This window comes from Zootoca vivipara, chromosome 2, assembly GCF_963506605.1.
Source record: "Zootoca vivipara chromosome 2, rZooViv1.1, whole genome shotgun sequence".
NCBI lineage: Eukaryota > Metazoa > Chordata > Lepidosauria > Squamata > Lacertidae > Zootoca > Zootoca vivipara.
This window is the reverse complement of record NC_083277.1, coordinates 40396804-40424521: the sequence shown is the minus strand read 5'-3', so window position 1 is coordinate 40424521 and position 27718 is coordinate 40396804. Positions and strand designations below refer to the sequence as shown.

At 42.9% G+C, this 27718-nt stretch overlaps 1 protein-coding gene across 2 annotated transcripts in view; it reads left to right on the top strand.

Moving 5' to 3' along the window:
- CHCHD6 (coiled-coil-helix-coiled-coil-helix domain containing 6) overlaps positions 1–27718 on the top strand; it is a 209395-nt gene that overhangs the window by 139548 nt on the left and 42129 nt on the right. For both annotated transcript variants that reach the window (XM_060271405.1, XM_060271406.1), the window contains one exon: positions 9714–9849. In XM_060271405.1, the coding sequence (XP_060127388.1) occupies positions 9714–9849 (136 nt within the window). The remainder of the gene's footprint in view (positions 1–9713; positions 9850–27718) is intronic.

Sequence of the window (27718 nt, the reverse complement as noted above, 5' to 3'; positions counted from 1 at the left end):
CACCTGAGAACCATGCAGTGAAGAGGGCATTCAACCTAAAGTATACATTTTGAATATCTCGCTGCGGTGAGAAGGTGGTCTATGCTTTGCCAATGGCATTTATAGGACTAATGTTCAGTTTCATCCACAGTGACTGCAGGGACTTTTTTGAAGCCGGAACTCACTGGAACTCAGTTCTGCCACCTCTCAGGTGGGCGCCATTGCCATTATAAGAGAAGATGGTGAGCATCTTTTTTTCTAGAAAAATAGCACTGATGTGACTGCTCACTCCATTCCTCCTTACAAACATGTGCATCATGTTTTATTTAGTACTCTGCCCAAAAGATGTGGTGTTGTTCTCTTTAGTTTGTGGCTTGTTAACTTGATGTATCATCCGGTGTTCCTCAGCCTCTGTCATGTGTGCCTTCCCAGACACAAGTGCCAAAGTAGGCTATTGGCAATAAAAGCTTAAGCCTCAACCAACCAGTTAGTCTTCAGGATGTCTCTGCCATTTGTCTCCTTGCTTGCTATATTGTTTTTCTTCTCTGCTTTATGGGATTTTAGCCAACTTCCTTCTGTGATTCAGACTGTTCTCTCAGACAACAAGTTTCTGATTCATTCCTATTTGACTTCCAACGTAGTTTGAGTCCATATTGTTGCTAACTTTAGGTCTCTCATCTTTGCTAGTCAACCTTAGGAACTTAGTGTTTTTTTGGCTTAAATAATATGTGATGCTTGTAGGCCTGTAGAGAGATTCTGTTAATGCTGTCATGGCGTAGAAATAAATAAGCTTCAGTTTTCTTTTTCTCTTAAGAATATAAGAATGTAGGAACCCTGCCAGTTTTGAACTGCTGCATGAATGTCTACAGATCGGAATTTTAATTCTGTGTAAAAATGAAAATAAAGACTTCTTTGTAGCATTCAGCTTTGCTTTTATATCAACAGTGATTGCTAATGGACTCTTTTTGCCCAGTTGGGAGACTCTCTGGAAGAAGGGTGCTGACACGCTTCTATCTTTAACTTTGCATAATGAGGAACAAAAGGTTTGGCTGCTCTATAGCCTTTGTCAAGTATTATGACAAGGTCCATTGCAGTCTCTACATTAAATTAGTGCTGAATCAAGGAGAGCTGTGAATCAAATTTCTCTTTGAGGCTTTCTTTTGCAATAGCTGCTGAATTTTTTGCTTCCCCATTTACACTTAGCTTCCAGGTGATGCAGTCTCTTGGGAAGATATGAAAAGAGCACATTTCTAAACAGAGTTTACCTGCAGAGTTATCTCTACCATGGAACATCAAAGTGTCTCTGAGATGCTATATATTATGCAATGTTCTTCAACCTTGGGTCCACAGATGTTTTTGGACACAAGCCCACCATGTAAGTTAGCTTAGCCAATGGTCAGGAATGATGGGAGTTGTGGTTCATTAACATGTGGGGACCCGAGTTGAGAAACACTAGCATTCACTGTTTTGCTGTCAGAATTGCCAGTGATTAGCAGTTCATGGAAACAGTTTGGATTGTCTTCTATCTTGTCTTGCATCCTGCTAAATGTTTTATGAGCCTTGTTTATAGGGTTTCACCTGCAACCTGATTTCAGTATTAGACTCAGCCCTAGAACACTTATGTAGCCATAATGAAAGAAAGCCCCCTCATTTTTTTTTACCACTTAAGGCAACATCACACTGATAACACTTCTGTCATGTGCTGGGAAACAGTTTGCCAGCTTCACTCGTAGTATGCAACAAATGCATATGTCTATTTTGTCACACGTGTGTGGCAGAATTTGACAATAATCACACTAGTTTCACCAAATGACAAACTAGACTCATAGCCATTTGTCATGCATTGACAGTTGACACTCTCTTTTTCTACCTCAAAAAGGTATTGTGTAAGAAACGTTATGCACCAGCAGGGGGACCAGTGATTGAACAAAGGGATGGGGATAGAGAGAAGGCTGCTCCCTTCCCCAATATTGCCTAGTTGGAAATACCAGAAAGCTTCCATCTAAATCAGGCACCCCCAAACTGTGGCCCTCCAGATGTTTTGGCCTACAACTCCCATGATACCTAGCTAACAGGACCAGTGGTCAGGGATGATGGGAATTGTAGTCCAAAACATCTGGAGGGCCGAAGTTTGGGGGTGCCTGATCTAAATGCACTCAAATGGTGAAGGAGACTTTCTTAGTTGATTGTTCTCACCCCTATTTTGTGCATGATCTCATTACTTAATACATAATTTGTTTACCAAAACCTGGTTTTTCGTTCATGGGGTTTCCTTGTTCCTGCATATGATGTCCTTAGTTGTCCTTCACTCTGAGTGTTTATATCTTAGTACAGAATAAAGGAATTGAATGACTGGGCCCCTGAAAATCCATTAACCTTTAGGTCCCTCAGTTGATTATTTTGCTTTACTTGAAGAACACTGTGAAGCCCTTGTCCAGTTTCAAAGTCCAGTGTCTCCCAAGGGACATCTAGACCTACATTCTAGAGCTGGCACCTACATATTTCCAAATTCATACAGAACTTCTGACATCTTTTCTGAGCAACAACAAAAATGCCCTTGGAAAAAAAATATTGGCTTTGGAAACAGTTCAGAAAACAGGCACTGATTTATTGATCATTTGTAACTGGCTACTTCTCTCCTCACCCATATGTATGAACAACACTTGCTGCAGTTCCTACTGTGCTGAAAGACTGAGAGATGTGGGTGCTTTTGCCATGAGGTATTAGGGTACAATGTTTTCCTTTCAGAGCCCTGCTTAACTGCAGCACATGCAGTTCTAGTTTATGCTGCAAGTAGGGAAAACAAAGTATGTGACACTACATATGAAAACCAATTTTCCAGCCTCTTTTCTTACAAGTTCAAGTTATGGTATTTAGGTCAATGGAGACTGGGCTCCATTTATCAGGTATACAGTTAGTGCAGTCTGCAGAAGGGAGAGAGCTCTGACTGTGTGGCAAGAGTATGTACAACAAGGGCATGCACTAAGGCATTATTAAATATCTGCCTGTGTAAGACTCCCTTTTGCAGAGCATAACCTCCCAGTGATGGGCAATCCCACCCATAATGTTTGCCACCCCATGGCTTGTGCTCATCACAGGAGTTCCCTTCCTTGGAGATGTGTCAAAATGCTGCATCCTTCAGCCACAATTAACAGCACTTCTGTAGGCTGTCCTTTACTAATCTAAATTAAAAAAAACCTGGCTAAGTGTTCTTTCAGTCTAGCCCTCCTTTGTGCTGTACACCCTTGGGCTTTTATCCCTGATGGAGCTGGCACTTCTCTCCTCCCCCTCCCCACCCTGTCTCCTATGCCCAAATCCAAGATTTCTTTTCCATAGCAGGCAGCCTGCCAAGCACAATTGGCAGAATTTCTGGCAAGCAACTGTTGCTCTGTCTTGTGGCTGCATCTTGGCTCTTCTTGTAAAACGTGGTTGCCACAAATTAGTTTTAGCCAGAAATTGCAAATACAGGCTGCCTCTGTGTATGTTGGGATGAAGCGACATGTTCTTGATTGATAGAACCATCTGACTAGCACTTCCAAATATGCAGTAGTTGGGAATTGATTGTGAAGATTCTTGCTTTAACTTCCAAGGTGCTTTGTGCTACCTCCCCACATTTTAAATCTATGCAGCAAGACAAATCTTCTGAGAAAAAATGAACGCAGCCCTTTGCTAGACTTGCCATTACCTGTCCCCACTAAGCATTCAGGAGAGGGTTAAAAAGAGATAGAACCTCTTCTGAGCAACTACATTGGCCCTGACTAAGATGAATGTCTAATTCACTCCCACCGTCCTTACTGCTGCCAGTAATAAAAAGCTTGCTTCACATATTCACCCCACTGCAGACGTTTCTCTTAAATTAAATATCAGGAGGACATATAATAGCATGATTCCACGCCAAGCCAATATTATCAGATTGATGTCAGCAGTGATAATAGAAGAAGGATAAGTTGATGAGATTTCGTTTATTAAATAAAGGGGATGCGTGGAGAGAGGGAGAGAGGATTTCGGGATTTGGTAACTTGGTGTATCAAAATGCAGTGAGACCACTTTTTTGCTCTGTGCTTATCTCAGGGGGTGGCTGACAGTAAGAAACCTGTAGATCCATGAAGGCACAACGTCTTCCTTATATTTTCTCACCCTTGCATCCTGCTCTTCTGCCAAGGATATCAATGTAGCATGCATGTGGTTGCCACTTTTTTATTCCTGCAACAGCCGAAAGAGACAGATTAAGCAGAGAAAAAGTGACTTACCTCAGGTCCCACAGTGAACTTGCTAAATAGGGATTTGAACTCGGGTCTCAACCTACATTGTTGTTGTTCTTTCCTTATACCCCATTCATCTGACTGGGTTGCCCAAGCCATTCTGAGTGGCCACAGTGGCTCATGATCCTATATTCCTTAAGGGCAATATAAAGCAATTACTAAATGAAGACTTAATATCTGTTTACAGAACAGCATTGCTCTGCTGAATAAAATAAAAGCAAAATCCTGATTTAGCTGACTTGGTAACAGGAGGAAGGGAAGATTTTACCATTTAGGATCTCAATCTTCCTTTCTGCTTGATAGCAGAGAAGAAGCAAAAGCAGCACCAGCAGAAACACAGGTGGCCTGCACTTCTGCTTCTGAAGGTTTGTAATGAGGATTGGGATGAATAGAATGTGCCCGGTCTGACATGGATGTTTTACTTTTTCATGAGGAAATGCTAAATGGGTGGTCAGTCATTGGGTGGAAGGAAAATCCTGCCACAAGCCCTTTCCCTTGAGAGCCGTAGTGTGTGGGGCAAAAAGGTATTCCATCCAAAACTGGTGTTTAGGATGTCAGCATCACTTATGACCGACACATGGATGCTGCTGCCAAGATGGCCTCCAAACAGGCAAGATAGGAGCTTGAGAAAGAGTGGTCTGAGTTATAACTCAGCCCTGGCAGGTGTTTTACTGGCTCCTGTTAAGGCACAAAGTAATGTTGCACATCTACACAACTAGCATCAGAATAGATTAGGTAGCTCATTGGACAGGATATTGGATTAGGTGGTTCACTGGGCACCTCCCAACTCTGATCTTATTAAAACCACACAATGTTGTTGTTGTTTAGTCGTTTAGTCGTGTCCGATTCTTCGTGACCCCATGGACCATAGCACGCCAGGCACTCCTGTCTTGCACTGCCTCCCGTAGTTTGGTCAAACTCATGTTCGTAGCTTCGAGAACACTGTCCAACCATCTTGTCCTCTGTCGTCCCCTTCTCCTAGTGCCCTCAATCTTTCCCAACATCAGGGTCTTTTCCAAGGATTCTTCTCTTCTCATGAGGTGGCCAAAGTATTGGAGCCTCAGCTTCACGATCTGTCCTTCCAGGGAGCACTCAGGGCTGATTTCCTTAAGAATTGATAGGTTTGATCTTCTAGCAGTCCATGGGACTCTCAAGAGTCTCCTCCAGCACCATAATTCAAAAGCATCAATTCTTCGGCGATCAGCCTTCTTTATGGTCCAGCTCTCACTTCCATACATCACTACTGGGAAAACCATAGCTTTAACTATACGGACCTTTGTCGGCAAGGTGATGTCTCTGCTTTTTAAGATGCTGTCTAGGTTTGTCATTGCTTTTCTCCCAAGAAGCAGGCGTCTTTTAATTTCGTGACTGCTGTCACCATCTGCAGTGATCAAGGAGCCCAAGAAAGTAAAATCTCTCACTGCCTCCATTTCTTCCCCTTCTATTTGCCAGGAGGTGATGGGACCAGTGGCCATGATCTTGGTTTTTTTGATGTTCAGCTTCAGACCATATTTTGCGCTCTCCTCTTTCACCCTCATTAAAAGGTTCTTTAATTCCTCCTCACTTTCTGCCATCAAGGTTGTGTCATCTGCATATCTGAGGTTGTTGATATTTCTTCCGGCAATCTTAATTCCCCTTCATGGATCAATGCCTTGTCGTGGCGAAGGGGCTTGAATAACTCAGAGAAGCTATGAGCTATGCCATGCAGGGCCACCCAAGATGGACAGGTCATAGTGGAGAGTTTTGACTAAACGTGATCCACCTGGAGAAGGAACTGGCAAGCCACTCCAGTATCCCTGCCAAGAAAACTCCATGGACAAAGAAACCACACAATACTTTAGTCAAAAGGAGCTCATGGTCCTTCATTACTACATGACAATGACAAGGCCTGTTTGCAACCAAAAGAAAAATGGGTTAGTAGCTTCCATGCCTACGGAGGACAGAATGAAGCCACGAGTTTACATATGTTTGGCAGGTGAATGTTTGCTTGATTCTCTGATGAGTTGCAATCAGAAGGTGGAGGCACTACAGCAGGGGGATGTCACGCTCAGGAACTGGAGCAGTCCTTCATCCTTTTGCCATCACTGCCCTTATTATTGTGAAGTGGCTCAGATGTTGTAATACATTGAATATAGGAAGACTATGAGTCTCTCTCAACAATCTTAACTGCCATGCAAGACTCTACAGGAGACCAGAAAGGACAAACTAGAAACATGCAAAGCAGAAACTCCCTTCGGGACTGCAACAGATGTAAAGTTATCGGCATTACAGATCAAATATAACTTCCCCATAGATGTCCCCCTGCTGCATGTTGCAGTAGTAAGCCCTTAAGGCTGTAGAAGCACATGATGACTGAAGCAAGGGCTTGCATTCCAGTGCTGCCCTTCTCCCACTGCAACTTCTGCTAGCACAGCTGAAAGTCCTCTCCTCTCCCTATAACCCCCAGCACACCCTCAAAATCTCCTCCAGAAGTTTGGAGGACAATCTGGAATAGATGTTGAGAGTGCCTTGGAAGAGAAGGGGAAAATCCTGTTGCACAAATGGAACAAGTGCATCTATGTAGTATTGGATACAGTCCAAAGTCTCTGCCACACAAAAGTCATAGTAAGCTAGGTAAGCTTTTAAAAAGACATCCAGCTTTTAACTACAGTGGTACCTCGGTTTATGAACACAATTGGTTCTGGAAATCTGTTCATAAACTGAAGCAAACTTTCCTATTGAAAGTAATGGAAAGTGGATTAATCTGTTCCAGACGGTCTGCAGAGTACTTAAACTGAAGCGTTCATAAACTGAAGTGAACTTTCCCATTGAAAGTAATGGAAAGTGGATTAATCCGTTCCAGATGGGTCCGCAGCGTTTGTAAACCGAAAATTCGTAAACCGAGGTGTTTATAAACCGAGGTTCCACTGTACTGTCTTAAGCATGGGTAGGCAAACAAAGGCGCGGGGCTGGATCTGGCCCAATTGCCTTCTAAATCCAGCCCGTGGACGATCTGGGAATCTGTGTGTTTTTACATGAGTAGAATGTGTCCTTTTATTAAAAATGCATCTCTGGGTTACTTGTGGGACATAGGAATTCGTTCATTTCCCCCTCCCTGCAAAAAAAATATAGTCCAGCCCTCCACCAGGTCTCGGACAGTGGACCGGTCCCCTGCTGAAAAAGTTTGCTGACCCCTGGTCTTAAGTTTCCAAGCACAAAATTTCAAAGGACTGAATACTTCGGGTGAAAGAGCTCTCAGAAGGAGAGAGGACGGGTAGGAGAGAGAGATTTACTTCTAGTTGAAGCTTCTCTCTCTTGGATAACAGGCAGGTGAAGCCCAGGCTAAGAGCAAAAACAGAACCATTTGTATCTTAGAGATCATCAGGCTAGTTCACAAATCAGATGGTTATAGAATAGGGGCGGTGTCATTGACCTTGACATTAAACATCACATTCCCAGCTTCTCTTGAAGTTATAAAATGTTCTGCTAGATTTTTAAAACAAACTTTCTGAGTTAAAAACCTAATTTTAAGAGTCTTAACTTTCCCAATGAATTGAGGGATTTTGTGGTATTTCCTGACCTAGTTCTGTTTGGTATTGTTTCCAAGGGGCTCATTCGGATGATTAGAACGATATTAAAATTTCAGCGACAGAACAAAATGCCAACCTTATGAGTTTCTGAAGCTCCTTGTTAAGTTCTTTCTTGTTCCACGGTTCTGGAAGGTATTTCATAGTATTTTATCCCTGTGGAAAAGATGAGCTCCCTCCAGTTTTGAGGGGCTGCTGCTTAGGAGTGACCTCCCATACACCTTACAGTTATAAGTTTGTTACTGTTCCTTTCCTAATGATCCCTACAATGGAATTCACATTTTTTGCAGCTGCCACACTCTGGGTTGACATATTCATCAAACTATCTACTATAACCCCAAGGTTTCATTCCTGGTCAGTCACCACAAGTTCAGACCCCATGAGCGTATATGTAAAATTAAGATTTGTTTTGGCCCACCATGTGTCGCTATACACTTGTTTCCATTGAATTACATTTACAATTTTGCTGGCCATTCACTCAGGGTACGTCTACACCTCAGCTTGTCCTGCTGCTTCCCCCCAGGAAAACCTGCTTTTTACCACTGAATCAGAGCAAACATTCAGCATTAAAGAGTGGGTTTTCCCAGGGAAAGTGGAAGGACCCATGCTTTCTAGGTGTGCAACAAGCGAAGTGTGGACGAGCCGCCAGTTTGGAAAGGTCCTTTGGAGCTCTTTGTAATCTCTTTCTGTTTTAACAACCCTGAATAATTTGGAATTTACTGCAATCTTGGCCACTTCACTGCTCACCCCTAACTCTAGATAGTTTGTGAATAAGTTTAAAAGCGCATATCCTAATATTGATGCTTGGGTGGGTCCACCTTCTGCATCCCTCTATTTAAAATACACTTAAATCAACTGGATCACCTCGCATCTATATGCTTGTTTACAGTCTCAAAATAGCTGTAATATGTCAACGAGACAGGACTTGCCATTGCAGAAGCCTTGCTGTCTCTGCTTCAGGGTTTTGTTTTGTTTTAAAAATATATTATTATATAGTTATTTATACCCCCACCTTTTTCCCTGACAGGGACTCAAGTCAGCTTACAGATAAAATAGGAACAGGAAGACTTGTTCTTCTACATGCATGGTTGTTTTATATTTGACCAATCTTTCCACTAGTTTTCCTGGGATAGGCATTAAACTAATCGACCTGCAATTTTCAGAATCACCCCCCCCCCAATATCCCTTTGGGGGGGGAACATTGGCTACTATCTAGGCCTCAGGTATGGAGGCTTACCTGAGGGACAAGTTACCTGTTTTTGTTAAATCAACAATTTCAGCTTTGAGTTCTCTCTGCTGCTTATGATGTCACAATGGGACAGTAGCATGTCCACTCAGGAACCTGACACCCTTTTGTATGACAGAATCTTTTTTTTGGGGGGGGGGTGTTTCTTATTTATCAAGAGGAAGGGATTAGCAATGTAAGTGTATGTGAACATATGAAGCTGCCTTATACTGAGTTGGACTACTAGTCCTTTCTAGCTTGGTAGCAGGTCTGTTCTGCCTGCTGCTTCTCTCTAGCCTAAGGTCTCTGGCGGAAGCCTTCCCAAGTCCAGGAATTTTTTTTTAACTGGACTGAACCTGGGTCCTTCTCTGTTGCAAAGTATGTGCTCTGCCACTGAGCTATGGCCCTTCCGTAACATGGCATGTATGTGGGGGAGGAGGAGGAGACATGTTGCTCATCACTGCTATGGACATAGGCACTCCAGAGTTTGAACCAGGGATCTCCAGGTCTGAAGCTAGGGCTTAGCCAGTGAGCCTGCTGCTGGTTAAAAAGAGGGAACTCTGGATTGTCCAGAGTGAGGCTGAACCAATGGCACTCGCATCACCAGCACCATTTTTTGGGTTGCACTGATGAGCTGGGACAGTCACAAGGCTCTCTCTCTTTCTTTCTTTGTCCCTACAGGCGGAGAAACACACAACCTATATGTGCAAACCTTCAGGCAGCAATCCTGACATGCTACGGCGAAAACAAACACCAAGCCCTCAACTGTTCAGAGTTGGTCAAGGAGTATCAGCGTTGTGTTAGGCTAGCACAAAAGGTAACTACATTTTCCCTGCCAGATTCACTTTTACTCCAGGTGAATATTCTTTTCTCATTACTGGTGTGGGCATGGTCAATCAGAAGGCCTTTCCCTGAGCCAAATCTTCCTGCTGCTCCAAGCACTGATAATTGGAGGCTTGATTTACATACTGGATATGGTTGCATACAAATTAAACCATAATTTAGAATAAATTATTGTTTAATATACAGGTACGCTGTGCTTTCCCCTTATTCCTGCCTTTGCCCAGTGGGGGTGGGGGGAGGGGGAGTAAACCCTGAGTCACTTCTTCTGGTGTGTTTGGATGAAGTAAACCACAAGCCCGGGTTAGTATGTGGTTTGTTTTGCTCTCATTTCCTCCCTTGTGTGGGGCAATCAGAAGTAGGAGAGGAGCAAAGCACTTGTGCACATAAAACCATAGTCTTAAATAAACTGGTTTAAGCGTTTCATGCAGACTACTGGATCACTGTAGTCTTGACAATCACATGAAAGCTTGAGAATATGTATTGGCTGCCACAGAGAACTGTTTTCATTCATGGAATAACCTATTGATAGCAAGCTCACGTTATTAATAGCTTCTATACCACTCTGAATTAATAAATAGCTTCTATACCACTCTTTATAAGTCTTGTTCTGTCCATCCTTACAGTAGCCCTTTGAAGTAAATTAAGCCAAGATGGTACAGTCTTACTCAAGGCTACTCAGTGAGCTTCACATTTGGTCTTTAATTTTGGCCTGGAACCAAAATCAGTACTTCATTCGCTGCTTAAAGTTATGACCTGTTCATTTGATAATTTCTACTTTGAATGGTTTTGGCAAATTGGCCAACATTTGATATTATTAAACCAGCTGCTATTGGGTTTTGATGGACTTGTGCATTCTTCAACATGGCCTTTATCTTCCAAACACACAGTTTCCTTAAAAATAAAAAAAAATCATTAGAACACAGCATTGTTTTTTGCACCAGCTTTGGTACTCCATAATTGTCTCTGTGTCTTCAAAGGGAATGAGTCTTTTTGCTGTTGCTGAGATAATAGGATATCCTTTAATAAAGACCAAATGGTTTGCTTCTTAGGATGATATGAGTTTCCAATTATGCAACTTTACCCACAGAGCCAACAACCTTCTGGTTTTATGAGGGAACTAGACATTATATTAGGCATCGACTTATGCTGAAAACAACAGCCCATTGTCATGGGGGACTGATTTTAAATCAAGCTTTAAATCATGGCTTAAACTACCAAGAAAAAAGACCAATTTAAATTATCAGTTTAAATCAAATTTCCCATTTTGAAACTCATGCATTTTTAACTGGGGTTTTTAACAATTAATACACACTGCAACCAAATGGAACTAGTAACATAAAGCCATGAAGCCACATGCCTAAATTATATCTGTTTATAGATGAGGCATTGTACACTTCCAAGGAGATCACATACTTGAAGGCTATGCCTTCAATCCTATGCACCCTTATTGAAAATACATCTCACTGAATAAAATGAAACTTGCTTTCAAGTAAACATGCACAACATTGAGATCTACCTGGGGTCTAGAAGCAAGGCTATTGAGCAAAATAGTGTTTTTCCATGAGGTGGAATGTCTATGCTATTTGGTAAGTCACAAATATAAATATTTCAGAACTCAACACATTCTGAATTTCTGGTATTAGGATGTAAAATTGGAATGCAATGCATTTAAGGAGGAATCACACCAATTCTAGTACCTGCTATGGCTTGCCAGCTTCTGACCTGCAGTATCAAGCTATAATGTAAATCATTAATTAAAGAATCAGGGTATCATATCTCAGTTTGCTTCTGGATTGTATTAGCCACAGTTGTTTTAACAACGCAAAACTGGGACTTATATGCTGGCCTTAAGTTCGAATTTCATATTAAACCATTTAATTTTAAAGAAACATATGAAAGCTGAAATTTAAAAGAAAAGAATGATTTAATTTATTTAAGTTTTTTATTTTTAACCACCATGCCCCATGTCACGCTCTTCCCTCGCTCCCCATATGCACAATATCACCCTGTTTGCCCTGATGATGTGTGCTTCACTGCTCCCACAATCAAATGATGTGGAGCAGGGAGGAGAAACATAGCAATTATGTCATGATGTGGGTAAGTGATATTACACTGTGAACAGGAGGACTATTTATCATATAAGGCGGTCATGGCCAAACTTGGCCCTCCAGATGTTTTGGGACTACAACTCCCATCATTCCTAGCTAACAGGACCAGTGGTCAGGGATGATGGGAATTGTAGCCCCAAAACTGCTGGAGGGTCAAGTTTGGCCATGCCTAATATAAGGTAGGCTTAAACCATCGTTATAAAGAGCTGGTTTGTTATGCTAGCCAGAGTTTGTTCTGAACTGAGGTTCTTGGTTCACATGTAACACCAATTCAAAAATTCTTTAAAAGTGAAAACTAAACTTGGCAGAAGTCCTGCCAGCTGCACAGGAAGAGAAGAGGGGAGGCGAGAACACTCTAGTCCAATTTGTGCTTCAGTTCATTGAGGCCCAGTTACTAACATGACATGCAAAGATGGGCATTGGGTCCCAGAATTCTGGGAGCCTTGGTAATAAGCTTAGTTATTTCCAGATGCTACGGGGCTCCTTATATTTTGGGAAATTGGTTGCCTTTGCTAGCATTCTCATGATACATGAACTTTGTCTCCTATGCATGGTGGTATAAGTGTCTTTTGATTTTGTATCCACAAGCAACGAGGTCGGTGTCCCGATCTCATATCCTGCACTCCAGCACAGCTGAAAGACGCTTGCAGTGCTATGCACATACTGAAAGGTGCATGTGTTTTCCCAATGCAAAGATTAATTCCTCGGTCAGAAAAAAATGTATATGATGTGATCATGAGAGTAGATGTTTCAAAATTAGACTGGAGGATTCAGTCTCTCAGTTCCAGTGCAGAGACACAGCCAAAGCAATCTTAATTCATATTCCCATATCAAATAGTCATAGTAAAAGCCTGGGATGGATTAGCCTGAAATCGACCTGAAATCGGGGCACTTTGGAATGCATAGAGCAGGAGCACAGAATGTACCATATCTCCCATAAGCATTACAATAATCTCAGGCTGGTGAAGGATTTAAAATATTCTGTGAAGTTTCCAGTGTGCAGGAGAAGAAAGGTTTATAGCATAATCTGATTCAGTGTATGATGCCAGGCTGACCAAGCATTTCCTTGGAGCCTGTCATGGAACATGGGACTTCAGATTTACAAAGGAGAGACATGTGCTTGCAGGCAGGTTCAGGTGATATTGTTGGGGTGGGGGCAGTCATGTGACAGGGAGAGAGGCTCAGGGTGTCTGAAGAGAGCCTTTTTCCTTTCCATTAAAATTGTGAGGGGTGGGGGTGGGGGAGCTGTATGCCTGATTTAAGTATAACATGAAGCAAACTGCCAACCAGCTCCCAGAAGAAGCCCCGACAGAAGGAGATGGGGAAATTGTCAGGATATATTAGCTCAAATGCTGTTGCAAGTCCTGGTGGATTTTCCCCCTTCCTGTTTACAAAGAAGGTCTTTGTATGTCTGCAAATCAGCAAGGTTAAGGCTGCCAGGGAAAGGGCTTTTCTCTGGTATCTTCTGAAGTCTCCAGATCCCCAAAGGTGTGCTTTTCTTTTTTCTTCCATGACTTTAAAGTAAAAAAGGCTCTGCATTGCTGTGGAACAATCCTTTCCCCCCAAGCAGCTCTCTTCAGAACTCGCCTCATCCCTTGCCAAACCTCCGATATGCAAGCCTTCCCTCCTGTAAATCAGGCTTGTAGCCTCCCCCCCCCCACTTTCTTTTTTGGAAGTATATCTTTAGCAAATGCATTTACCAATACATCTTTATAGCACACAGTACAGGAGGAATGTGATTACCAAAGAAGACAGATTGCATTAAACTTCTGCATATTCGCAGGCTGCCGCTCCAACCCATTTGAGAAAAGGGGCTGGGAAGCTGCCAGCCAGCCTGAAGCCCCAACCTGACATTATTATAGAGTAAATTGGAAGCTGAGTAACTGGTAACAGCAGAGGGCACTGAAATATCCTATTAACTTGAAGGGGGTACTCTCTCTCTCTCTCTCTCTCTCTCTCTCTCTCCCTCCCTCCCTCCCTCCCTCCCTCCCTCTCTCTTCCTCTCTTCCTCTCTTCCTCTCTTCCTCTCTCTCTCTTCAACTCCTAGGCTAGATTAGTTCAAGAAGACTTCCATGTACCATAAACCCTGCTGGAGCCCTCCCCACCCCACATCCAACAAAACTATTAGAATGATGTTATATTGAAGGGCATTTCATACTGATTTACTATGGGGGACAGCAACATGCCAGGAAAATCTTTTGTTGTTTTTGATTCTGTTTTTCCTCCCTTAGTGGCTACTACTGAGCAGGTAACTGTGTGAGATCAGATACATTCTTTGCAGGGATGCCACGAAAGACCATGAAATTCAGAGTTGAACACACAACCTGCCATTTCAAGGAGCCAAAAATATGCCATGAATTCCTTCTTTTCTCCTACTATTCAAAAACTTGTGGCAGGTTTCCTGGGCCATCCTACCATCTGTGATGATAGGTTTGTGGGAAGCAAAATCTGTCAAGATGGCAGAAGGGAGAGGGAAGGAGAAGTAAAGGCAACAGTCCTATTCTAGTTCCTCTCCCTCCCCACTTCCACACACTCACCTTTAAACCGGCGTTAGCAATCTCTGATGTGAGTGGGTGGATTTCAGTAGGAACGGAGACTTAATCAGTGTCATCAGGAAGACAATTTCCCCCTCGTTTTGATTTAATTCAAGCGGAGCTCAAAAATCCTAAGATTTTGTGGCATTTCCTACTGTTGTGCATTCAAATAATATTGTTTGAATATCATATTAGTGGTAGAAAAATAGAATATGTTAATGCGATGTCTGTGTGTTCTATGTTGGATAACGTAAATCTGGTTTAAGTGAGTTTATCTAAAGGAATTTGAGCACATTGGAGTGTCCCAGATGGACAGGGCAGGTGACAGTCTGGTCAGGAGAGGAGATGATGGAGAAATGTTACAGGGTGATGACAAGATAGACCTATTGAGCTCCTACTTTGTCCCAGTCTTCTCATCATGAGGGAAACTGTTCTTAATCTGGCAAAAATAAATAAATCAGATGGTGAAGGGAAGGAGTTGTAGCCATGACAGATAGAGTTGGTATGTCCTCCCAAAATGAATCCTAATTCTTCAGGTCCTGAAAAATTGCATTTTAGGATGTAAAGGAACTTGCAGGTGCAATCTCAGAGCCTTTGTCTATAATTCTTGAAAATTGGAGGACAGTGAAGTACCATGCAGCTGGAGAGAAGCAAATGTTCCTGATTTCCAAAAAGGGGGAAACAAAATCCAGGCATCCACCAACTGTTCAGTTTGACAGTGATACTTGGAAAGTTTCTAGAACTGATCATTAAGCAGTTTGTGCACATATATGAAAAAGAATGTTTTTTTTTAAGTCATGAAGATTACTTTAACTCCTTTTTTGATAGAATTATTGCCTAGTAGAGTATGAGAATGCTCTGGATATGGTATAGCTTGATTTTAGCACGGCTTTCAACAAGGTCCCCAATGATACTCTTTGTGAAAAGTTGTTAAAAATATTATGCTACTGTTAGGTAGATTTGTAGCTGGTACGGTGGTCAGTGCCCAAACAGTGCTAATCAAGGCTTTTCAGAAAATTGCAGAGATATGACAAGTGACATGTCATAGGATTACGTCCTGGGCCCTGTATGTTTAACATCTCTATAAATGACTTAGAGAAAGGGCTTGAAGGGATGTGTCAGGGATTGTTGCGACTACTCCTGAGTAACGACCTTCCACATGCTTGTCTTTCAAAAGTCTTTATTAGTGCACATTATTTACAGTGTAGTGAGTTGACGGTTTCATGTCTTCTCATTCCGAATCAGAATCCGGGACTGCCCCCTTCCGCGATCTGGACCAGCATAAAAGCCTCGGGACAGCGAATCTCCTCCCTTTTCTCCTCCTTCTCAATTCCGGTGTTGGGGCGAAGGGTCTACGGTCAGCCCTATTCCTGTCCACTCCTCCCGCCTCTCTCTCTTCCTGCCTGTGGAGCAGGGGCTCTCCAGTGCTGCCAGAGCCCTGGCACTCCTTCTCCATTTCCTGACTCACCCCTTCAGGCCCCTCGCTCTCATGACTGCTTGGAGACGGGCTGCTTCTGATGGGGGGGGTCTCTGTAATCCCTCCCCCTTACAGGATGCTCAACAGATTTACAAATGACACTAATGTGTGTAGAGTAGCTAACACATTAGACAGAAAAATTATCCAAGGTTGTCTTGCCTGGATGAAGAACTGGATAAAAACTAACAACCTGAATTTCCACAGAGATAATTGTAAAATTCTACATTCATCTAGGAAGAATCAGATGCACAAATAAATGTTAAATGACCCTTGACATGATCACAGTACATGTAAAAAGAGGAGGCTTTGTAAATCACAAGCTAAGCATGAGTCAGCAGCACACAAAAAAGGCTAAGGCAATTCTAAATTACAGTAACAGGAATATGTTGTCCAGATTGTGAGATGTAATGGTATTACTCTTTGATTAGATCTCACCTGGAGTATATTGTCCAGGATGCTCACAATCTGAAACAATCTAGGGCCTAAGTATTTGATGAAGCACCTCTCTCCATGCCAGCCAACCTCAGCCATAAGATCAGCAGAGGGCCATACATGTGGTCCCAGCAATGTGTATATCTTTTTGTATAGAGCCTTACCTGTAGTGGTGTCCCAACTAAGGAATTTATTTCATTGGAGGCAAAGATGGCAATGACTTCAAATTATCATAATTCATTTTGGTCCATCATGACTGCTCTACTATTTGCTGCAAATTATGGACCTTTAGGATCTGGCAGTGTCCATAGGTGGACCTGCATGAGTCTGTGTCTTGGGACAAGGATGTTTCTTACATTTTTTACAGTCCACTAGAAGCAAGCCCAAGAAGAAGGATTAAGTCAGCTGACTAAAAGAATTAACTAGTAACATGGGCTCTGAAGGTAGCAGGATTGGCTTTAGTCTTCAGCTTGGTGATTCAATGGGATGGACAAAGAAGTCCTTTGAACCTAAGGTGAACACCCAAAGAAACACAAATCCTGTTTGGCATTATAAGTGTGGGAGAGTCTGGCTCAACTACAACACCATGTTTGAAAGGACTTGCTGTATCAGTTTTGACAGGGTGGTGTATGGTTCCTGTAGATGTCATAGTAAACTGGTTTTGACCTCAGGGTGGAGAGTGGTAATGAAATCAGATAGGACAGAAATATGTAATGAAATCTGAAGTCTATGTTTCATTTGGCTGTTTCTTAAGGAATCCAAATTTGTGAGTGTCAATATTGCCTCTTGCCCAAAGAAAGGCAAATTACTTACATGTGGAGAGTCAAATTCAGAATTCCATTTAATTCAGTAACTTTAAAACTAACCACCTTATTTATGCAGAACAAAGTGTATAGAGTAGGGAATAGGAAACGTCTGACCCTCCAAATATTGGTGGATTCCCACTCCTATCAGCTCCAGCCAGCATGGCCAGCAGTCAGGGATGAAAGGAGTTAGAATTCAGGGACATTTGGAGTGCTGCAGATTTGCCATCCATGTTGTAGGTTCTGTATGTAATGCAGAAATTTTGTGCCCCTTCTCAACCCCTGGATATACTTCTTTCTTCCAGTCTGGCTTCATGTACATGCATTGGATTTAATATTGGATGGAGGTTAGATGCAAGGAGTGCCACATTCCTAGTCTATCATTTATCCATCCATCCATCCAATGTTGGGAGATGATCACAGTCCAAGACATGGACATGATGTAGGCTTGGAGGCAAGATGGGTATGATCCTGGTCCTTTATGTACATGGAGGTTCATGTGAATCAGGCTCATATTGCCCATTTCCATCTACTTCTAAGTATGTTCAATAAGAACCTCGCCAAGAATATGAGCTTGCAGTTATCTTGTTGAATACAATTGCAGGGGTTTGGACTAAATGGCCCTCGGAGTCCCTTCCAACTCTACAATTCTATGGTTCTATAACTATCTCTACTAACTTCACTGTTTTGTTTGGGGTTTCTTTGTTGTTAGGGGGGGGTTTCTTTGTTGTCTTTGGGGTTTGGTTTCATATCTGCCGAATTTCAGACACAAGCACAAAAATTGCTGCTCTTAGGTCTAAATAAAAGCTGGGATAATAGTGCTGCTGTAGGAGGTGCTGCTTCTTTTGTAGCTTTTCAAATTATCTGTAGTTTATTGACTGCAAGATTTATCAGGAGTGTACCACAGCTTGTCAGCAATTAGGATAGAAAGTTGATGCTACAATCTTCCCCCCAGTATTTTCTTTCCTGCCAACGGGGGGCATCAGAATTTCACTTAATGTGTTCCTTGGATACCAAAAAGGGAAATATGTGTGCCTAAGATAAATAATAAGTATACACTTCCTTCTCTCCCCATCCCCAAAACAGTGATGTGAGCTAGATGTCGCAACTGTAAGCCAGTGAATAAGGGAAAATAATATGGATTTTATATACAATTTATAAATCCCCACATACCCATCTAATTTAGATGGTGTACATTTTGGGGCCAGAGATTCATCTCACTTTAACTAGCAATTAGTACCTCCCCTCAATCTTGGTATAGGTTGGGATATAAATCATAATAAAGAATCAGCCAGCTGGCATTAATTGCAATTATATATCGAACCCCATCAAATGATGTGAATACAAATTATTCTAATAGAAAATAATATTGACACACTGAAGGGAGATTTAAAATATTAAAATGTTAAGAAAAGGTAGATAAGGTGTGTAAGGTTACACACACACACACACACACACACACACACACACACACACACACTTACCCCATAATCCACTGTTCATCTCTCATCCTGCATTCCCCGTCCTGTTGTTAAAAGGAACAGGATTTTTATCTGTGTTCATATTCTTAGACAACTTTCCACTTTTTTTTTTATAAAGTTGAAGTAATTAAAAGTAGAGCTCTCAATAGCCAACATGTGAAGAAACTCTTAATAATAGAGAACTGGGTAGTCAAAGCCGTAATAGTAATGTCTTCACAAGCAGCCAAAGGTATACTAGTATGTAGCACTTGGTCAAACTTTTTGATAATTGTCAATAAGTTGCTGTTACTTCATGTTAGCACTAAACATTTTTGCAGATGAATTTTCTTCATCAGCTCTTTTTGTCCATTAAGGTTGCCAGTGTGTTTTCCCCACATAGGGAAAATACGCATGGGCACGATGCAGATCTACCACTCCCAGTGTGGGTCCAAGTATCTCTTTCTCCCTCAAACATCGTAGGCATCTGTCTGCCTCAGGAGACAACTGAGTCCACCTCCGGGTATGAAGTCAAACTGCTGGAGAATCGCAGCGTCTGCTGTGGCTGCAGAGACGAGTAACGTGTAACTGCTGCCTCCTGTGTTGCTTTTGCTGCGTTAGCAGCACCAAAGTGACCTTCCTGGGGCGCAAGCCTGGGGCAGTGTGTATGGAGGCCCTGGCCTGCCCAGAGGACAAGACACCTTGGCCTTGCAGATGTGGACCAAAGGAAAGCAGAGCAATACGTGTGACATCAGCTTGGCTGCTGGAGGTGCTGAAAGGAGGTGCACAGCATGCAATCCAACCATCTTAGCGACTCCACTCATGCTCCCTGAAACTGTTCTTTCAAAAGGGACTCACAGTATTTTATTTTTATTTTTATCTGTATTTTATATTTTTCTATGAACTGGATATATATATATATATATATATATATATATATATATATATATATATGACCCCTAGTGACACCACTCTGGATTTGTGTAGGGTTTACTCCTTAGCCTTTTCTTTTCCTGAGGATGTCCCATAAGCCAGCAGGCACAGGTTTCACACCTGAAGCCTTTCTCATGAATGAGTATAGCTGCAAGGCAGCAGAGGTTTGAGATTAGAGCAGGCATAGGCAAACTCAGCCCTCCAGATGTTTTGGGACTACAACTCCCATCATCCCTGACCACTGGTCCTGTTAGCTAGGGGTGATGGGAGTTGTAGTCCCGAAACATCTGGAGGGCTGAGTTTGTCTATGCCTGGATTAGAGTTTTCCTTCTCCTACATGGGTTACCTTCCCAGGGTGACGAGCCCCATCTGCCCCTCACTTTCCTCTACAGGACATGCAGAAACTACCTTCTTAACCATTTGACCCACTTGGTCTTGTCTGCTCAATCCGTCGGAGCCTGTCTTTGCAGGTAGGGGAAGTCCATAACTCACAGAGGGTTTGAGACTCAGTGGCTACCCTCACCTGGTTTGGCCGCTGTCCCATGCTGATAGCTTCTAGGAGCCACAGACATCCACAGCTGCTTTTAACGTAAAGAAAAACCACATTGGGAAATTCTGCTCACAATTTCCTGTTTGTCTCTGTTTGTGCCCTGAGGCTCCTGGAAACATCCCCTGCCAGTGTTGCCATGCGTTAAGCAGGTCCTGTTAAAAGCACCTCTCCAAACACTGTTCCCTCTCGCTGTTATTCTCTTGTCTGTATTTTCAACACCCTCAGTACTCATACCTTTTGGATGCTGTGCATTCTTCCTCTCCTGAGATACAATGCACACTTCACTAGCTTTTATTGAACAGGAGTGAAAAGCCGCCACCCTTGAATCTACCACTTGTGAGTAGAACATCATACAGTATTATCACGGGATTTGGGGTAGTACCTTACAAGTGTGGGTGGGACAAGTGTTGTTTAGAATACTCCTTTAGCATATGGTCCCAAGACATGAGTCCGTCTATGTAAATATGGGTCCATTTAAGGGCTCCATCCCTGCCCCTCTGCGTTCCATCTTTTGTAATGAGGAAAGAGTCAATAAGGCTTGTAATATGACTTCATTGGCAGTCACTTTTCTCTTGTTTGGATTTCTCCCTGTGTTGACCAGAATGCATATAGCTAATTTAGTGCTTGTAATATGTAATATTTAAATGCAACCTTTTTAAAGCCATACATGAGAAACACCCACACTTTGCAAAAAAATATAGTTAATTTCAGAATAATAAGCCCAGATTGTTGATAAAAGCTCTTGGAGTTCTGTTCTGAAAATCACAAATTCTGTAACCAAAGCCCCAAATAGGCTTTCTATTGAATTATGCAAATTGGGCAGTCTTGAATAGATTTTGTTGCAATTTGTATGCTTGCATAATTTGCACAGCTGCAGTTTTGTTTTAGAATTTTGTGACTTTCTGTTCTGTCAGACTAAGGAATACTCTGCAGAATAAATCTCTCTGGAAGTGGTTTAAAATAAAAGCATTACTCTACCTCTTTGACCTGAAGCTGTCAATCAAAGACCATCATTCCACCAACGCCCTTCCTCCTTTCTCTGACTGTAACAAAATGTAACAGCAAGAACCATGCAAAAGTATGCTTGTGTGCATGTCATCTCTCAAATAAAACCCCAATGCTCACTAAATAGAAACTGCCAACTACTTGGTTAGGATTGAAAAATTATTTATTAATGTGTTGTATTTATATGCCACCTTTTCCTCCAATAAGATAAGGAGATATGAGCAAGTAGATAGAAGTAGCAAGTTGCTATCAATATGTCCCCATATAAGATTTATATAAATTTATAATCTGAATCCAAAGCCACCTGTCTGGGCTGAGTCACGGGGACTGAATTGCCAACACCAGAGCCTGACCACCCAACCATCTATTTCACTCTCTGAGGAAATGAGTATTCCAACCAATGTTATGAATTTTCGCTCTGCAATCACATTCCTCAAGACGAATCTTGTAAGATTCAAAAACAGCAACTGTTAAAAAGCTGGTTAGTACAGTAGAACAACTCACAGACATTTCTTACTGTATAATGTCGGCACTCTGGCAACTTTGACTCTTAGATCTCCTTCAGACCTTGCACATTTCTTACCTTGGCTTTTGCTTGTTCTAGATGCCTGCCATTTAAGGTTTTTAAGTTCATCTCGGCTACTGATCGCACTTTTGATTTTAATTGCTCTGTAGATTTTGTGATATGGAGAAAACATTACAGGGTAGGGAAAGGCATGATAACCTAGTTTAGCCCATGATGTTTGATTGTTTGTGTGTCTCTTTCAGTGCATGTGTGTTTTGTGCACCAGTTCTGGAAGGGTATGTTTCAGTGAAGCTTCCTTGTGTAAGTCTGTGCGTTGAAATAGACTACACGCATGTGTCATCATCAAATGTAACACTTTACTCAGTTTTCTTACAGTTAGAGTAGTTTCCTCATGGAAAATACCATAGCTGAAGCACCTTGTCTCTAACAAAAACGCAGTGGATCTCTTAAATTTCTGTGGCCCTCTACATGTTGTTGGACGACAACTCTTCTCATCCCTAACCATTGGCCATGTTGACTTGGGCTGAAGGGAAGCAAACAACCTCTGGAGCGCCACAGATTCCCCAGCTCTGCCATAAAGGATCTGAGCAGCTTCATGAGTTTGGAAGGTTTTTAGAAGATTTTGAGTCAATATGGAAACAGCAAGTCTGGCCTGTTGTTTATAAATCAAGTTTGGGAGCTGGCTATGCAAGGTCATAGTCATGCTGTTTGTCCTTCTAGCCCTCTGACTGGCAGTAGCACTTCAGACAGAGGGAGTCTCACATCATCTGCTATCTGGGATCCTTTTACCTTGAGATGCCAGGGGTTGAACCTGGGTCCTTCTGTATGGAAAGTTTACTTTGGGAAGATTCCAGCATACTATTTGCTGCTGGCTTTCGGACGTTCGCTTGTAGCTAATGAATTTCAGCGTACCCTGTTTGCATGTGTTTGTTAAGAGGGTCATATAAAAAAGTAAGCAAAACACGATACATTTAAAAAGGGCACTCCTTTCCTAGGGCAATTTGTTTTAGGGCATCGTCTACCCATAGGTTTGATCTTATTGCTTCTGGGTAGGTACTGCAATATGATTATTTAGATGAACTTTGTTGTCAGCTTTCTGTGGATTCTTAAGTTGTTGAGTTTTTCCAACCCCCCTCCTTCTTCCACCCTATATTTGGGCAAACGTTGCGCTGCTAACACTATTGGAGGAGTTTATGACTCAATAAATGCCCCCCCCCCAAGGGAATGAGTGAAGAGGCCGCAAGCAGCAAGCAGCTGCTGTTTATTTAGTCATAAACACTGAGGAGAGCATTACTGGATTAACTGTACCCAGGCGTTCTCCTGGCCTGTTTATTTGCAGAGGTGAAAATAATCCACATTGTGCTTCTAATTGTAAAGGATGGAGAGCTGGGGATGGGTTATTGTTTAATTCTTGAAGGCAGAGACTTCTAGGTCCTAAGCATCTCCAATCAGTCCATACGCAAAAGCTTTTTATATGCCCTGATGTTCATCGATGGATAAACGAAAAATATGGAGCTGCCTGGAAGGACATAAACTGCCATCTTAATATATGAGGCATGTCCAAGAGTAAAATGCTGGCCTACTTAAAATGGAAATGGCTGCTGCATTCACGAAGCTGGAGGCATGAGTTCCTCATTTTCTTCTCTATTGCTAAGCTTTGCAGAGGCCTAGTGTTTCCATAACCCAGCATAGCAATATTATTAACCTGTCCAAACAAATGCTCTGCAAATGCATTGCACAATCCATGTGGAGCACAGATAATTCATTTTCTTATGCTGGTCTTTGCAAGCAAAGACTGCCATAAAGACTGCTTGAGGGTCGTTCCCCTGAGGCCCCACCCTTGAGCTCGACCACCCACAAAAGATCAGCTGGATGATGATATTGTGCAGATGCCATGGTGGCAGAGAGGTAAGATTTCTTTGCTGACCTCTCTGCTGTGGCATAAACCTAAGCCATGTCTGATCAGATTGACCATGAGTTTCCAGCACCTCCACTCAAGTTATATCTGCAGGCATGTTCTGGGTAGGAGGGCTTGAGCCACTGGCGGAGGAAGAGGGGGGCGGGGGGAGCTCACCGCCCTGACACCATGATCCCGGTGGGGTGCTATCGCAGCTTCCCCCCCCCCGTGCGCGCTGGGCACCACGCCCCCAGAATGTGCGCCATGCCCCTGGGGCGGCGCAGCATGCCCCCGCGACGCATGCCAGCAACACCCCCACCTGCTCTCCGCCCCCCCGGTGCCGGAGCATGAAGCTCCACCACTGGCTTGAGCCCTTGAAAGACCTGCCAGCACCCCATTCTCTCTGCTATCTCTGTTCCTGTGAGCCTTGCTTTGAGCTGTGACTGTTGTTCCGGTCCACACCTGCCAGTCCACTGGGGCAGTGCCGGTGAGATGGAAGTGAGGGCTCTCTTCCTGCCTGATTCTTGGAGCAAGTGATGCGGAGGGGGGGAAAGGAACAGGATTGGAGGCAGGCTGCTTAGTTGACCTGCCCTCACCTGCAGCCAACCTTCAAAAGGAAAGTGTTCTCCTTTTTTCTGATAGTCAAACGGAAGTGAAACTTGCCTCCCTCCTGGCGCCTCCCCCTCCCCACCCTGACCCAGCTGCAAGAGCCAAGCCTGGTTCCAGTTTAGGCAAATCTGCATTCCTTTCCCTGTTGTCATCCCTGCTGCCTCATTGCCCTCAACCCCTTGTTAAGCCACAGGGGAAAGAATGCCTAGGAGCTCAGGTCAGGGATATGGGAAACCATTCCCATGAGAAATGGGTAAAGGAACTGGGCATGTTTAGCCTGGAGAAGAGTAAATCGAGGGAAAACATGACAGCACATTTCCAGTATCTGATGGGCTTTTGTATAGAGAAGGGCAGGACCTGTTTTCAACTGCCCCCAGGACTAGATCTAGTGGGCTTTAAGTTACATAAGAGTATATTTTGATTTAACTTTAGGAGAAATTTATTAAGGGCAGTTCATCAAGTGAAACAATTAAAAACATAAGAAGAGCCTGCTGGATCAGGCCAACTGCCCATCTAGTCCAGCCTCTTGTTCTCACAGTTGGCATCCAGATGCCTATGAGAATCCCACAAGCAGGACCCAAACACAAGAGCACTCTCTCCTCCTAGCTTCCAGCAACTGGTATTCAGAAGCATACTGCCTCCAGCCATGGAATTAGATCATAGTCATTGTGACTAGCAGCCACTGATAGCCTTATCCTCCAAGAATTTGTCTAATCTGGAGATGGTCTAGCTCAGGAATTCTTGTATCTAGCTGTACGAGGCTTTAGTCCAGGGATCCCCAAACTGCGGCCCTCCAGATGTTTTGGCCTACAACTCCCATGATCCCTAGCTAACAGGACCAGTGGTCAGGGAAGATGGGAATTGTAGTCCAAAACATCTGGAGGGCCCAAGTTTGGGGGTGTCTGCTTTAGTTCGTACAAGCCTACCAGGCTTCCGCCAGCCCTCAGATTCAGTTGAGTCCAACCACTTGGAGTCCCTATTCCAGGAGTCAGCAAGCTTTTCAACAGGACAATTGGCTAAAAAATATATCCCAAAGCTATCTGGAAACCATTCATATCCCTAAGTATCCTGAGCCAGGCTACAGGTTCACCATTCCTTTGCTATGAAGTCCAGCCTTCAGCACATAGTTTATTATGTTATAACAGGCAGGAAATAATAGATTGCCTGCTCACAGAACCTTTTTTGTTTGTTGTATTTATTGCTGCAGTGCTTTTCATGGCAAGAAGAACCCAAATATTCATCTCTGCTGTACATGCCTGTTGCCCCCTCCCCCCAGCTTCACCCACCCACAAGAAGAAATTTCAATTCTCCTACACAGTTAGCTAAGGGCAGAATTGGAGAAGTCATAGTAGTGATTACCTGGCACTTTCTCCTGCTCCTCCCCAGAAACAGCTTTTATTCCAGCCTGAACATTGCAGGCCTCTTGTTGTCTTCATATATAATAAATAACCCCAGATTCCAGGGTGGTTTTTTTTTCCTGGTATCAACTATACTTTTAGAAGTTCAGTGCCAAATGGCAATACCTTTCCTTGATATTTGAACATAGCTTGCAGTGTTCAACTTATTGTTATTATTGCTCTTGTAAAATGAAGCTAAATTCTGCTATAACTCTAGAAAGCAGCATCCAAGCTTCTTAAGTCCCCGTAACACAAGAAATAGAAATTGGAAATATGCTGAATTCATAGTTCACATCTTGAGAGGCCTCTGCAAAATTGTTTGCTGGAATATCTGTCTTCCCTTTTCTCTCACATCTGAAAGCTTCAGCTTTCCAAGCAGATAGGCCAGCTTCTGCTAAGGGATTCTAAAAGGCTTTAAACTCTTTGGTTATTGATTCATATCAATCTCTTTTTGGGGTACTGTTTAGGAAGTGGCTAGCTGTTCTTATGCCATTCCAAAAATGTTCATTTCCATCATTATCCCATTAGACTGTATTAATTGTAACTTTTCTTCACTGTTGCATCAATTTCTGAGTTGATCGTGATTTCACTAAGCATGGACATTCTTCAGTCCCTTAGAGAGCACCATCCTGGAACAGATAGCAACACTCTGCTCCAGCACCAGCCAATGGGGTGGCCTGTCTTAAGAACATAAGAAAAGCCTGCAGGATCAGGCTAGTGACCCATCTAGTCCAGCATCCTGTTCTCACAGTGGATGACCAGGTGCCTATGTGAAATCCAGGAAGACTGGTAGTCATGTTCTAGGGTTTCCCATATGGCAATGTCCGCTTGTCAGCCCTCCTATCCTCCCAGGCATTTTAAACCATTTTTGTTGTTGTTGTTGTTGTTGTTGTTGTTGTTAAAATAAAAATAAAAATAAAAATAAAAAATCCTTCCAGTAGCACCTTAGAGACCAACTAAGTTTGTCGTAGGTCTCTAAGGTGCTACTGGAAGGATTTTCTATTTTTATTTTGACTGCGTCGGACCAACACGGCTACCTACCTGTAACCGTTGTTGTTTTGTTTTGTCATTTAGTCGTGTCTGACTCTTCGTGACCCCATGGACCAGAGTACGCCAGGCACTCCTGTCTTCCACTGCCTCCCGCAGTTTAGTCAGACATGTTCATAGCTCTGAGAACACTGTCCAACCATCTCATCCTCTGTCGTCCCTTTCTCCTTGTGCCCTCCATCTTTCCCAACATCAGGGTCTTTTCCAGGGAGTCTTCTCTTCTCATGAGGTGGCCAAAGTATTGGAGCCTCAGCTTCAGGATCTGTCCTTCCAGTGAGCACTTAGGGCTGATTTCCTTCAGAATGGATAGGTTTGAAGTCCATGGGACTCTCAAGAGTCTCCTCCAGCACCATAATTCAAAAGCATCAATTCTTCGGCGATCAGCCTTCTTTATGGTCCAGCTCTCACTTCCATACATCACTACTGGGAAAAGCATAGCTTTAACTATACGGACCTTTGTAGGCAAGGTGATGTCTCTGCTTTTTAAGATGCTGTCTAGGTTTGTCATTGCTTTTCTCCCAAGAAGCAGGCGTCTTTTAATTTCGTGACTGCTGTCACGAAACCATAGCATAGCCCAAACATTTGTGCTTTCCTGGAGAATCTGTGGTGATGTCCTCTTGGTGGCACTCCCTTCTCTAGTTAGAAGATAAACACCTGTGTTCCTCTAACTGCATCTCTGTAGTGGAGGCCTCCAGCACTTCATGACACTGTTTAACCACCAAAGTGAATTGCTGTCTAGGAGGTATTTTCTAACAGTCCTCTGACATTTCCCTAAGTAGCTTCATGCTGTTACTCTTAGCTGCATCCTCTTGGACTACCCTCAAGTTACATTCCTCTAAGTTAATGTTAAAATTATATTCAGATGCAGGTATACAAAGATTTGAGGCAGGTGAAAAGGTCCTAAGGGCTGATATGTGCAACCTTTGAGTTGGCTCTGTTGCCTTTCTGTGACCTTCAGCAGGGCACTTTCTAGAGTGCTTTTAGGACCTGTGAAAGAATCATAATGAATGCAAAGTGTTCTGATACTTTACTTGCAATTCTGCCCACATGCTAGGATGTGAACTTAAT